Source organism: Hemiscyllium ocellatum, chromosome 18, assembly GCF_020745735.1.
Source record: "Hemiscyllium ocellatum isolate sHemOce1 chromosome 18, sHemOce1.pat.X.cur, whole genome shotgun sequence".
Taxonomy (NCBI): domain Eukaryota; kingdom Metazoa; phylum Chordata; class Chondrichthyes; order Orectolobiformes; family Hemiscylliidae; genus Hemiscyllium; species Hemiscyllium ocellatum.
Window position 1 is genome coordinate 18683634 of NC_083418.1, and position 14813 is coordinate 18698446.

The following is a 14813-nucleotide window of genomic DNA, read 5'->3' on the forward strand; positions in this document are numbered from 1 at the left end:
TTTCCAGACTGTGATAATCCCTGTGTCTAAATGCTTTTGGGGTCTGATTGCTGCCATTAGACCAGCGCTGTCAGTGATGCAGTGGAGCCCTTAATCCAAGGGCAAGTGCAGTGGCGACAAATGGTGCCTACATGCCTGATGCTGCTGCCTGTTCAGGAGCTATTCCGATTTCAGCCTGACCCTCAGATCACGGAAAAACTCCCAGGATCCAAAGGCAAGTGCTTCCCCAGCAGCCCTTTGTAAAGTACCGGCCGGAGTCTTAGCCCTCAGGTGACATTTTGAAATAGCTTGAGTATAAATAGGGTTTTAAAAAAAAACATGTGACGGTGCTGAAGGGTGCTTTGGAAACAGAATAGACTGTGTAGTGAAGTAACAGCTGCTATCGAGGAACAGTAGAATTATAGAGAAAACGTGACATTTGTTTCTTGCTGACACTCACACAATGATTGCTGGCAGTCAGACAGAAGTAAAATGCGCTAGCGTGGTGTCATATTATAGGACAGGTCATGGATGAGAGAGTGTCACTTAGCAGAAGATAGAGCAGAAAGATGCCAAGCAGTGAATTCCACTAAGTTACACTGAAAGAAGATTCAATGATGATGATGTTCCCCAGAGACCCTTACATCAGTCCCTGTATAAACTCACAATGTCTCCCTCAATCCCTGTATAAACTCTTAGTGTCTCCCTCAGTCCCTGTATAAACTCAGTGTCTCCCTCAGTCCCAATATAAAGTCAGTGTCTCTCTCAGTCCCTGTATAAACTCACAATGTCTCCCTCAGTCCCTGTATAAACTCACAATGTCTCCCTCAGTCCCTGTATAAACTCACAGTGTCTCCCTCAGTCCCTGGACAAACTCACAGTGTCTCTCTCAGTCCCTGGACAAACTCAGTGTCTCCCTCAGTCCCTGTATAAATTCAGTGTCGCCCTCAGTCCCCGTGTAAACTCAGTCTCTCCCTCAGTCCCTGTATTAACTCACAGTGTCTCCCTCAGTCTCTGTATAAACTCACAGTGTCTCCCTCAGTCCCTGTATAAACTCAGTGTCTCTCTCAGTCCTTGTATAAACTGTGTCTCTCTCAGTCCCTGTATAAACTCCCAGTGTCTCTCTCAGTCCCTGTATAAATCAGTATCTCCCTCAGTCCCTGTATAAGCTCAGTGTCTCCCTCAGTCCCTGTATAAACTCACACTGTCTCCCTCAGTCCCAATATAAACTCAGTGTCTCCCTCAGTCCCTGCATAAACTCACAGTGTCTCCCTCAGTCCCTGGACAAACTCACAGTGTCTCTCTCAGTTCCTGGACAAACTCAGTGTCTCCCTCAGTCCCAATATAAAGTCAGTGTCTCTCTCAGTCCCTGTATAAACTCAGTGTCTCTCTCAGTCCCTGTATAAACTGTGTCTCTCTCAGTCCCTGTATAAACTCCCAGTGTCTCTCTCAGTCCCTGTATAAACTCACAATGTCTCCCTCAGTCCCTGTATAAGCTCAGTGTCTCCCTCAGTCCCTGTATAAACTCACAATGTCTCCCTCAGTCCCTGTATAAACTCAGTGTCTCTCTCAGTCCCTGGACAAACTCTCAGTGTCTCCCTCAGTCCCTGGACAAATTCACAGTGTCTCCCTCAGTCCCTGGACAAATTCACAGTGTCTCCCTCAGTCCCTGGACAAACTCACAGTGTCTCCCTCAGTCCCTGGACAAACTCAGTGTCTCCCTCAGTCCCTGTATAAACTCAGTGTCTCCCTCAGTCCCTGTATAAACTCAGTGTCTCCCTCAGTCACTGGACAAACTCACAGTGTCTCCCTCAGTCCCTGCATAAACTCACACTGTCTCCCTCAGTCCCTGCATAAACTCACACTGTCTCCCTAAGTCCCTGTATAAACACACTGTCTCCCTCAGTCCCTGTATAAACTCAGTGTCTCCCTCAGTCCCTGCATAAACTCACAGTGTCTCCCTCAGTCCCTGTATACGCACAGTGTCTCGGTCCGTGTATAAACTCTCAGTGTCTCCCTCAGTCCCAATATAAACTCAGTGTCTCCCTCAGTCCCTGCATAAACTCACAGTGTCTCCCTCAGTCCCTGGACAAACTCACAGTGTCTCTCTCAGTTCCTGGACAAACTCAGTGTCTCCCTCAGTCCCAATATAAAGTCAGTGTCTCTCTCAGTCCCTGTATAAACTCAGTGTCTCTCTCAGTCCCTGTATAAACTGTGTCTCTCTCAGTCCCTGTATAAACTCCCAGTGTCTCTCTCAGTCCCTGTATAAACTCACAATGTCTCCCTCAGTCCCTGTATAAGCTCAGTGTCTCCCTCAGTCCCTGTATAAACTCACAATGTCTCCCTCAGTCCCTGTATAAACTCAGTGTCTCTCTCAGTCCCTGGACAAACTCTCAGTGTCTCCCTCAGTCCCTGGACAAATTCACAGTGTCTCCCTCAGTCCCTGGACAAATTCACAGTGTCTCCCTCAGTCCCTGGACAAACTCACAGTGTCTCCCTCAGTCCCTGGACAAACTCAGTGTCTCCCTCAGTCCCTGTATAAACTCAGTGTCTCCCTCAGTCCCTGTATAAACTCAGTGTCTCCCTCAGTCACTGGACAAACTCACAGTGTCTCCCTCAGTCCCTGCATAAACTCACACTGTCTCCCTCAGTCCCTGCATAAACTCACACTGTCTCCCTCAATCCCTGTATAAACTCTTAGTGTCTCCCTCAGTCCCTGTATAAACTCAGTGTCTCCCTCAGTCCCAATATAAAGTCAGTGTCTCTCTCAGTCCCTGTATAAACTCACAATGTCTCCCTCAGTCCCTGTATAAACTCACAATGTCTCCCTCAGTCCCTGTATAAACTCACAGTGTCTCCCTCAGTCCCTGGACAAACTCACAGTGTCTCTCTCAGTCCCTGGACAAACTCAGTGTCTCCCTCAGTCCCTGTATAAATTCAGTGTCGCCCTCAGTCCCCGTGTAAACTCAGTCTCTCCCTCAGTCCCTGTATTAACTCACAGTGTCTCCCTCAGTCTCTGTATAAACTCACAGTGTCTCCCTCAGTCCCTGTATAAACTCAGTGTCTCTCTCAGTCCTTGTATAAACTGTGTCTCTCTCAGTCCCTGTATAAACTCCCAGTGTCTCTCTCAGTCCCTGTATAAATCAGTATCTCCCTCAGTCCCTGTATAAGCTCAGTGTCTCCCTCAGTCCCTGTATAAACTCACACTGTCTCCCTCAGTCCCAATATAAACTCAGTGTCTCCCTCAGTCCCTGCATAAACTCACAGTGTCTCCCTCAGTCCCTGGACAAACTCACAGTGTCTCTCTCAGTTCCTGGACAAACTCAGTGTCTCCCTCAGTCCCAATATAAAGTCAGTGTCTCTCTCAGTCCCTGTATAAACTCAGTGTCTCTCTCAGTCCCTGTATAAACTGTGTCTCTCTCAGTCCCTGTATAAACTCCCAGTGTCTCTCTCAGTCCCTGTATAAACTCACAATGTCTCCCTCAGTCCCTGTATAAGCTCAGTGTCTCCCTCAGTCCCTGTATAAACTCACAATGTCTCCCTCAGTCCCTGTATAAACTCAGTGTCTCTCTCAGTCCCTGGACAAACTCTCAGTGTCTCCCTCAGTCCCTGGACAAATTCACAGTGTCTCCCTCAGTCCCTGGACAAATTCACAGTGTCTCCCTCAGTCCCTGGACAAACTCACAGTGTCTCCCTCAGTCCCTGGACAAACTCAGTGTCTCCCTCAGTCCCTGTATAAACTCAGTGTCTCCCTCAGTCCCTGTATAAACTCAGTGTCTCCCTCAGTCACTGGACAAACTCACAGTGTCTCCCTCAGTCCCTGCATAAACTCACACTGTCTCCCTCAGTCCCTGCATAAACTCACACTGTCTCCCTAAGTCCCTGTATAAACACACTGTCTCCCTCAGTCCCTGTATAAACTCAGTGTCTCCCTCAGTCCCTGCATAAACTCACAGTGTCTCCCTCAGTCCCTGTATACGCACAGTGTCTCGGTCCGTGTATAAACTCTCAGTGTCTCCCTCAGTCCCAATATAAAGTCAGTGTCTCCCTCAGTCCCTGTATAAACTCAGTGTCTCTCTCAGTCCCTGTATAAACTGTGTCTCTCTCAGTCCCTGTATAAACTCCCAGTGTCTCTCTCAGTCCCTGTATAAACTCACAATGTCTCCCTCAGTCCCTGTATAAGCTCAGTGTCTCCCTCAGTCCCTGTATAAACTCACAATGTCTCCCTCAGTCCCTGTATAAGCTCAGTGTCTCCCTCAGTCCCTGTATAAACTCACAATGTCTCCCTCAGTCCCTGTATAAACTCAGTGTCTCTCTCAGTCCCTGGACAAACTCACAGTGTCTCCCTCAGTCCCTGGACAAACTCACAGTGTCTCCCTCAGTCCCTGGACAAACTCAGTGTCTCCCTCAGTCCCTGTATATACTCAGTGTCTCCCTCAGTCCCTGTATAAACTCAGTGTCTCCCTCAGTCACTGGACAAACTCACAGTGTCTCCCTCAGTCCCTGCATAAACTCACACTGTCTCCCTCAGTCCCTGCATAAACTCACACTGTCTCCCTAAGTCCCTGTATAAACACACTGTCTCCCTCAGTCCCTGTATAAACTCAGTGTCTCCCTCAGTCCCTGCATAAACTCACAGTATCTCCCTCAGTCCCTGTATACGCACAGTGTCTCGGTCCGTGTATAAACTCTCAGTGTCTCCCTCAGTCCCAATATAAAGTCAGTGTCTCCCTCAGTCCCTGTATAAACTTAGTGTCTCCCTCAGTCTCTGGACAAACTCACAGTGTCTCCCTCAGTCCCTGCATAAACTCACACTGTCTCCCTAAGTCCCTGTATAAACACACTGTCTCCCTCAGTCCCTGTATAAACTCAGTGTCTCCCTCAGTCCCTGCATAAACTCACAGTGTCTCCCTCAGTCCCTGTATAAGCACAGTGTCTCGGTCCGTGTATAAACTCTCAGTGTCTCCCTCAGTCCCAATATAAAGTCAGTGTCTCCCTCAGTCTCTGGACAAACTCACACTGTCTCCCTCAGTCCCTGCATAAACTCACACTGTCTCCCTAAGTCCCTGTATAAACACACTGTCTCCCTCAGTCCCTGTATAAACTCAGTGTCTCCCTCAGTCCCTGCATAAACTCACAGTGTCTCCCTCAGTCCCTGTATAAGCACAGTGTCTCGGTCCGTGTATAAACTCTCAGTGTCTCCCTCAGTCCCAATATAAAGTCAGTGTCTCCCTCAGTCCCTGTATAAACTCAGTGTCTCGCTCAGTGCCTGGACAAACTCACAGTGTCTCCCTGAGTCCCTGGACAAACACAGTGTCTCCCTGAGTCCCTGGACAAACTCACAGTTTCTCATTCAGTCCCTGGACAAACTCACAGTGTCTCCCTCAGTCTGTGTATAAACTCTCAGTGTCTCCCTGAGTCCCTGGACAAACTCAGTGTCTCCCTCAGTCCCTGTATAAACTCTCAGTGTCTCCCTCAGTCCCTGTATAAACACACTGTCTCCCTCAGTCTCTGTATAAACTCACAGTGTCTCCCTCAGACTCTGTACAAACTCACAGTGTCTCCCTCAGTCCCTGGACAAACTCACAGTGTCTCCCTCAGTCCCTGGACAAACTCAGTGTCTCCCTCAGTCCCTGTATAAACACAGTGTCTCCCTCAGTCCCTGTATAAACTCACACTGTCTCCCTCAGTCCCTGTATAAACTCACACTGTCTCCCTCAGTCCCTTTATAAACTCACACTGTCTCCCTCAGTCCCTGTATAAGCACAGTGTCTCGGTCCGTGTATAAACTCTCAGTGTCTCCCTCAGTCCCAATATAAAGTCAGTGTCTCCCTCAGTCCCTGTATAAACTCAGTGTCTCGCTCAGTGCCTGGACAGACTCACAGTGTCTCCCTGAGTCCCTGGACAAACACAGTGTCTCCCTGAGTCCCTGGACAAACTCACAATATCTCCCTCAGTCCCTGGACAAACTCACAGTGTCTCCCTCAGTCCGTGTATAAACTCTGTGTCTCCCTGAGTCCCTGGACAAACTCAGTGTCTCCCTCCCTGTATAAACTCTCAGTCTCTCCCTCAGTCCCTGTATAAACACACTGTCTCCCTCAGTCTCTGTATAAACTCACAGTGTCTCCCTCAGACCCTGTACAAACTCACAGTGTCTCCCTCAGACACTGGACAAACTCACAGTGTCTCCCTCAGTCCCTGTATAAACTCAGTGTCTCCCTCAGTCCCTGGACAAACTCACAGTGTCTCCCTCAGTCCCTGTATAAACTCAGTGTCTCCCTCAGTCCCTGTATAAACTCACACTGTCTCCCTCAGTCCCTGTATAAACTCACAGTGTCTCCCTCAGTCCCTGTATAAACACAGTGTCTTGGTCCGTGTATAAACTCTCAGTGTCTCCCTCAGTCCCAATATAAAGTCAGTGTCTCCCTCAGTCCCTGTATAAACACACTATCTCCCTCAGACCCTGGACAAACTCACAGTGTCTCCCTCAGACCCTGGACAAACTCACAGTGTCTCCCTCAGACCCTGGACAAACTCACTGTCGACCTCAGTCCCTGGACAAACTCACAGTGTCTACCTCAGTCCCTGGACAAACTCACAGTGTCTCCCTCAGTCCCTGCATAAACTCACAGTGTCTCCCTCAGTCCCTGTATAAGCACAGTGTCTCGGTCCGTGTATAAACTCTCAGTGTCTCCCTCAGTCCCAATATAAAGTCAGTGTCTCCCTCAGTCCCTGTATAAACTCAGTGTCTCGCTCAGTGCCTGGACAAACTCACAGTGTCTCCCTGAGTCCCTGGACAAACACAGTGTCTCCCTGAGTCCCTGGACAAACTCACAATATCTCCCTCAGTCCCTGGACAAACTCACAGTGTCTCCCTGAGTCCGTGTATAAACTCTCAGTGTCTACCTGAGTCCCTGGACAAACTCAGTGTCTCCCTCAGTCCCTGTATAAACACACTGTCTCCCTCAGTCCCTGTATAAGCACAGTGTCTCGGTCCGTGTATAAACTCTCAGTGTCTCCCTCAGTCCCAATATAAAGTCAGTGTCTCCCTCAGTCCCTGTATAAACTCAGTGTCTCCCTGAGTCCCTGGACAAACTCACAGTGTCTCCCTGAGTCCCTGGACAAACTCACAGTATCTCCCTCAGTCCCTGGACAAACTCTCAGTGTCTCCCTCAGTCCGTGTATAAACTCACAGTCTCTCCCTCAGTCCCTGTATAAACTCACAGTGTCTCTCTTAGTCCCAGTATATACTCACTGTCTCCCTCAGTCTCTGTATAAACTCAGTGTCTCCCTCAGTCCCTGTATAAACTCACAATGTCTCCCTCAGTCCGTGTATAAACTCTCAATGTTTCCCTCAGTCCCTGTATAAACTCAGTGACTCCGTCAGCCTCTGTATAAGCTCACAGTCTCTCCCTCCGTCCCCATATAAACTCAGTCTCTCCCTCAGACCCTGTATAAACTCTGTGTCTCTCTCAGTCTCTGTATAAACTCACAGTCTCTCCCTCAGTCCCTGTATAAACCCACAATGTCTCCCTCAGCCCTATTGTAAACTCAGTGTCTTCCTCAGTCCCTGTATAAACTCAGTGACTTCGTCAGTCCCTGTATAAACTCAGTCTTTCCCTCAGTCCCCGTATAAACTCACAGTGTCTCCCTCAGACCCTGTACAAACTCATAGTGTCTCCCTCAGTCCCTGTATAAACTCACAGTGTCTCTCTTAGTCCCAGTATGAACTCCGTGTCTCTCTCAGTCCCTGTAAAAACTCACACTGACTAGTGGTGCACTTGGGAATAATGCATGTCAATGCTCATGAATCCCATGTCAGCCTCTCGTTGGCTACAGATTAATCTGTGGTAGTGATGCCTCTGTTGGAAGACTGACATGGGGCATGTCCTGTGATTAAGTGGATTCAGCCAATGTGTTTCCCATCATGACGTGCTGCCTTAAATTCAGCTCATTATATATGACAGAAGTTATGTCTGGTTTTGTGTAATATGGTGTCCATGTCCTCTTATGTACAATAGACAGTTTCCATACCAGTGTCTATGTAGCAGTCACTTGTGACAGCCAGCTCTGTGTACTGCCTAATGGTGTTGTCTGTTCTTCATAGCAGCAAATCCCCTCCTCTGCTCGACAGCCCGCTTCCACTGTAAGAATGGAAGGTGTATCGACAAAAGCTTCCTGTGTGACGGAGTCAATAACTGCCAGGACAATAGCGATGAGGACAACTGTGAGATCTCTCCAGGTAAAAATTCCACTCACGCTCACAGATTACAGCATGGATTTCGTGTTCACAAAATACTACACAGCAATAAACCTGGGCAAGCCGCAATGAAACAGGCCTTTACATTTGGCCATGCTCATTGCTAATGAACAGTTCGATTCACCTGCTAATGACTGACCTGCCGTTTTCTTTTTCTCTCTCCTTCTGAATCCCCCCCACATTTTATTCTGTCTTTGGTATTCAAAACTTTTATAGAATAGAATCCCTATAGTGTGGAAACAGGCCCTTCGGCCCAACAAGTCCACACCGACCCGCTGAAGCATAACCCACCCAGACCCATTCCCCTACATTTACCCCTTTGCCTAACACTACAGGCAATTTAGCCTGGCCAATTCACCTAACCTGCACATTTTTGGATTCTGGGAGGAAACCGGAGCACCCAGAGGAAACCCATGCAGACACGGGGAGAACGTGCAAACTCCACACAGAGAGTCGCCTGAGGCGGGAATTGAACCTGGGTCTCGGGCGCTGTGAGGCAGCAGTGCTAACCACTGTGCCACTGTGCTGCCCAATGTACATAGTCCCATACAGTTTGATAACAGTACAAGACCCCTTGCAGTTTGTTGTATACTGATGCTGGGTACAGTCGCTATAATGCCACCTGTGCAGCCATTGTACAGGTCGCCGTGCAGATTGTGCATAGGCTTTAGGGGAAAAATGTGGAACAGACCTACTGAAAAGGAAGGCACTGTAAAATAGCCACATTGGCTCAAAAGGTACAGAAAATTGATTAAAATGTCTTCATTGGAAAGACTTAGCATATAGATTATTAGGTTTTTAAGGTGATGAAGACCTCAATGGATAAATGATGGAAAGGACGGAAAGAGTAGTTCCTATTAAGGGCCACAGTGGTTGTTTGTACATGGAGCCAAAGGGCATAGATAAGGTTCTAAGTGAATAATTTGTGTCAATGTTCACTATTAATAGGGATGATGTAGGTATAGAAATCAGGGAGAATGTCTATGACCTAATTAAAGAAATTAACACAGACAGAGAGGAGTTTCTGAGTGATCTGGCTATCTTAAAAATAGATCACTGTCCAGGGTCAGATGAAATGTACTGCAGGTTGGTCAGTGAGACAAGGGAGGAAGCAGCAGGGGCGTGAGCAATAATTTTCAATTCCTCCCTGGCCAGAGAAGAAGTGCCAGAGGACTAGAGCACAGCCAGTGTGGTACCGTTAGTCAGGAAGGGGGTAAAGGGTAGACCAGGAAACTACAGGCCGGGCCGTCGAACCTGATGGTGGGAAACTACGGGAAGCAATTCTGAGGGACAGAATGAACCTGCAGTCGGAGAAGCAGGGATTAATCAAGAACAGTCAGCATGGTTCTGTTAAGGAAAGGTCATGCCTGACCACCTCGATTGAATTGTTTGAAGAGGAGACCAGGTGTGTAGATGAGGGCAATATTTTGATGTCGTCTACTTGGACTTCAGCAAGGCTTTCGATGACGTCCCTCATAATTCATGGATAATATGAAAATTGGTGGAGTGGTAATTAGTGAGGAGGATAGACTTAGATTAGCAGAGGGTATAGACTTGCTGGTCAGGTAGGCCTTGCGGCAAATTGTTTTGATCTGCATAGATGTAAGGGTGATGCATTTGGGCAGGACAGACAAAGCAAGGGAATACGTGATGAACAGTAGGACCCTGGAAAACACCAAGGATCAGAGGGACCTTTGTGCAATGTGATCCTGTTCCTTAATGTATCATGACAGGTGGATAAAGTGGTTCAGAAGGCATCTGGGATAGCTGAGTTGTAGAGTTTAAGAGCAGGAAGGTTATGCTGGAACTGTACAAAAATGTTGGTTAGGCTACAGGAGAGTATTGTGGATAATTGTAGGAGCCACATTCTAGGAGGGATGTGATAGCATTGGAGAGGATGCAAAGGAGGTTTTACCAGGATGTTGCCTGCACTGGAGAGTTTCAATTAGGCAGAGAGATTGGATAGACTGGGATTGTTTTCCTTCAAGCAGAGGGGACACAGTGGAAATGTGTAAAATTGTGGGCGCATGGGCAGGAAGAGACTTTGCCCCTTGATGGAGGGGTCAGTGATCAGGGGCATAGATTTAAGTAAGGAACGGGAGGTTTGGAGGAGATGTGAGAAAAATTTATTTCACCAAGCGGGTGGGAATCTGGAGCTCACTGTCTGTAAGGGTGATAGTGGCAAAAGCCATGTTAACATTTAGGAAGAATTTAGATGTGCACTTGTGATGCCAAAGGCTATGGGGCAAGTGCTGGAAAATGGGATTAGAATCGTTAGGTGGTTGTTTTGGACTTGCATAGACACAGAGTGGGCCTTTTTAGAGTCATAGAATCCTAGAGTCAATGGGTCCTTTTAGAGTTAAACAGCATGGAAACAGACCCTTTGCCCCTTTTCTATGCGAGGAGATCTCTCTGTCTCTGTGGAAGGAAGAACCGAAGGGAGGGAGGATTTAAATTAGATGTTCGGCCAATTTGAAAGGCCAGTGAGGCCAGGTTTGTAAATGACATGTTGAGATCATCAGGGGATCTGGGAAAAGGGGAGTTCAGCCCATCCACAATCTACATGACAATATGGAAGACTGCCCATTTTCTTACCCGCAGTAAAAAGCAATAGAAGGGACGAAACTTCAAAAGAGGGGACAAAAATTATCCTGCAAACCAAATTTATTGAGCAAGCAAAGGGTTTGACCTGAATTTGAAGTCAAGGTGAATGAGCTTGTTTGACCAGAGCTCTGAATGAATGGCAAAGGACTGTGCAGTGAATTGTTGTGATCTGGAATATCCTGCCTGCCTCGGGAATGAAAGCAGGGTCAATAGTAACTTTCAACAGGAAATTGGATAAATAGTTGAGAAGAAGAAAAATTGGGGCTCTGAGTACAAAGCAAGGGAATGAGATGAATTGGAGAGTTCTTTCAAAGACCTAATTGACTGCGAGGCCCTGTTCTGATTCTGCCAGATCACTAATCAGATGTTTACAAACTCAGCAATATTTATAAAGATTCCCTGACAGACCATTTGTACAGATTCCTGCACCAACCCGTATATTTCAAATTCCCTCCAGTCTTTGAGTAATACAGATTTGTGTACACTCTGTGTGTGGAGTTGTTCAAATTGATTTATTTAATTCATTCATGGGACGAATGGCATTGTTGGCGAGACCATCCCTAATTTTCCAGAGAGCAGTGAGGGTCAGTCACGTTGCTGTCGGTCTAGAGTCATAGGAAGACCAAACCAGGTAAGGAACGGCAGATTTCCTTCTCTAAGGGACACTGATGAGTTTTTACAAGAATTGACAGTGGCCACCATTACGTCAGATTTTAATGAGTTCAGATTTTACAAGCTGCCCATAGTGGGATTCAAACCTTGTCCCCAGAACATTGCCCTTAAGTTCTGGAGTCCCAGTCCAGTGGAAGTACCACTACACCACTGAATCCCTATGAAATTGTTCCATGCTGTGAGCGCTGATTATCAGGATGATTTCTGAGTCTCAGGCAGCCCACTGAGTGATGTGATATCTCTGATTAGATTAGTGTAGCCTGCTGTGACCCAGCTGTCAGCTCACTGCCTGCTTTGCACTTTCTTGTTTCAGACTCTGGACCATTAAATAGACATTCAGAAGCAGTTTGATCATTTCCGGAGATGTGCTGGCTGTGTTGCAATGTCAATGTTTTATGGCATGTTTGATCTTTCCCTCAGTTCGGTCGCACGCACTTGATCTTGTCCTTAACGAAGCATTTTTTAAGGGTTTACTTTTTAGTCATTGGATGTGAAATGTCAGTGGAAAGAACAATTGTTGCCAGGCCCACCTTGAGAAGGTGGACCAGCTTCACTGTGGTTGGGAGCTGCTGTTAGGGAGGGAGTTCCAGACTGAGCAGCAGTGAAGGAGCGACGATATAATTCCAAATCAGGCTGTGTGGATTAAGGAGATAGTGGTGTTCTTATCCTTCTGGATAGTGAAGGTTGTGGGTTTGTAAGATGCTGTTGAAGGATCCTTGAGAACGGTTCAATGTGACTATCCTTTTCACGCTGTGAAAGAGACAGGAGCTTATGAGGGGCATGGATAGGATAAATAGGCAAGGTCTTTTCCCTGGGTGTGGGAGTCCAGAACTAGAGGGCAGAGGTTTAGGGTGAGAGAGAAAAGATATAAAAGGGACCTAAGGGGCAACTTTTTCAGGCAAAGGATGGTATGTGTATGGTATGAGCTGCCGGAGAAAGTGGTGGAGGCTGGTACTATTGCAACATTTAAGAGGCATTTGGATGGATATATGAATAGGAAGGGTTTGGAGGGATTATGGGCTGGGTCCTGGCAAGTGGGACTAGATTGTGTTGAGATAACTGCTCGGCATGGATGGGTTGGAACGAAGGTTCTGTTTCCATGCTGTACATCTCTATGACTCTATGACTCCTACATGAATATTGTTCCCATCTTATTTTTCAGTGTGATTGTAGATTTGCAGAGGTTTACAGCATGGAAACAGGCCCTTCAGCCCAACTTGTCCATGCTGCCGAATCTACACAATTAAACTAATCCAATTTGCCTGTGATTGGTCCATATCCCTTCATAAATATCCTACCCATGTACCTGTCTAAATGCTTCTTGAATGACAAAATTGTACTCGCCTCCACCACTACCTCTGGTAGCCCTTTCCAGACACTCAGCACCCTCAGTTTGAAGAAATTGCCCCTTTTGTATCTCTCCCCTCTCACCTTAAACCTATGCCCTTTAGTTTTAGACTGTCCTACCCAGGCTATCTACCTGATTTTATAAACCTCTATAAGGTCACACCTCAGTCTGATATGCTCCAGTGAAATAGATCCCAGCCTATCCAGCCTCTCCTTATAACCGAAACCTTCCAGTCTGGGTAGCATCTGAGTAGACAGTATTAGTGTTACGCGGCTGAGGAATAAGTGAAGTCCCAGTCTCAAAGCAAAAAACAAAAATAGTTCATATCGATCTCTACAAAAATAGGGTTAACCGATATCAGCCAGCGCTGTAGTCAGAGAGTCTGCTTTTTCTAATGCATGAAATACCCATATCACCTATCTCCCCACCCCCAACCTCCTGAGACCCTCAGGAATGTGTTGAGCAAATGACAGGGTTCATTGTGTGAAGTACAATGTTCACAAGGTCACAATTTACCCATTCCAGGAGAAATTAGGAACAGACTAAGACCTGCAGAGCAGGCGTCCCATACTAAATTAACCCCTTCCACTAAAAATGAAGATGGAGTGGAAAGCATCATTGTGCTTCCTGCTGAGTTTGTTGCTGTGTTAAGGGACTGGGCAGGGCTGCAGTTTAGTACAGGCCTAGTGCCAGGCTGCCTCCTTCCCTAAGCTCCTCAGTTTCACCCCGTTTGCATGAACTGCATTTTTTTCAGGCCGTCAGCCTCTCTGTTTCTTGCCTGCGCAAATAATTTCCCCCTTTCTGGTGCCGAATTACGGTGTCAGTTAGTCTGCTGGGAGAACAGAAATCCATTCTGGCGTCAGGTTTCTCTCGAGAGCAGAGATCAGCTTAATCAGCCCATTGCCATGGGAACCGGAGTTTAGATTTCCCTGAGTCTCTGTGCACTTTGGCAGCTCACTCTCAGCAGCCCCAAGGACCCCTGCCACTTCCTCTGTTTTGCCTTGAGCAACCTGCCAGTTCATGTGAATGGAGAGTCCCGAGGGGGGTGGGTGGCAGGGGGAATGGTGGAGATTGTGGGCTGACAGGAGCCTTTCTGACACTCTCTCAAGCTTACTCTACCTGTGGCTGCTAATGAATTCCCGCATGCTGGTGCTTCCTGGCAAAGACCACCTAAGGAGACTGTGTTTGAGTGCCCTTTTTTCAAATGGCTGTTCCTTTAAACATAATCAAATGGAGCCCAGCCTCAGCTGACTCACAAATGTCTGTGGGGCCACAAGAATACTGTGAAGAGATTAAATCCTGCAGGGGATTAGAATTGTGTCCCTTGCTATTTGGGACAGGGAAAAGGCTGGATGTAACAGTAAGGTCTCGCCTTGAGCTCCTGGAATATGAAAGGAGACTGCTTCTCTTTTGTACCCAGTTGGGTGAAGGGCATTCTACTGTTTTTTGTTGTTGTTGAACATGTTGAACAATGCTTTGTAAATGCAACGGTGCCACATTCCACTGAAGCTCAGCAGACTCCATGCAGACCTAAGGCAGAGAGGAGGAATCTGAAGTATTCTTTACCACAGAGGGCTGTCGAGGCTGGGTCATTAAGTGTATTCAAGGCTGAATTAGACAGATTTTAAATCAGGAAGGGCAATCGAGGGTTCTGGAGAAAAAACAGGAATGCTGATGCAGGTTTGATGGGCCAGATGGCCTACTTATGTTCCTATGTCTTCAGGGAAGGCTTAACTCTACAATATTACAGTAGCAAACATCAGAATGACGAACTGTGGTCCCTCAAGCAGCTTTTCCCTAATTGCATAAGAGACAGACCAGTAACAGAGATCCAGTGCAAAGCTGTTTTATGGCGAAGTTAGACTTTTGTAACACGTTTCACTACCTTAATTCCAACGTACACCTCACCCAGTGAAGTATTTCTGAAGTATCATTATGGCTGTAATCAGC

The 14813-nt window shown here is 47.1% G+C and overlaps 1 protein-coding gene across 2 annotated transcripts in view; it reads left to right on the plus strand.

Moving 5' to 3' along the window:
• Positions 1 to 14813, plus strand: part of ldlrad3 (low density lipoprotein receptor class A domain containing 3) — a 102738-nt gene that overhangs the window by 55188 nt on the left and 32737 nt on the right. The window contains exon 4 of one of the 2 annotated variants that reach the window (XM_060838720.1): positions 8087 to 8221. In XM_060838720.1, the coding sequence (XP_060694703.1) occupies positions 8087 to 8221 (135 nt within the window). The remainder of the gene's footprint in view (positions 1 to 8086; positions 8222 to 14813) is intronic. The other variant, XM_060838721.1, reaches the window with a different exon arrangement.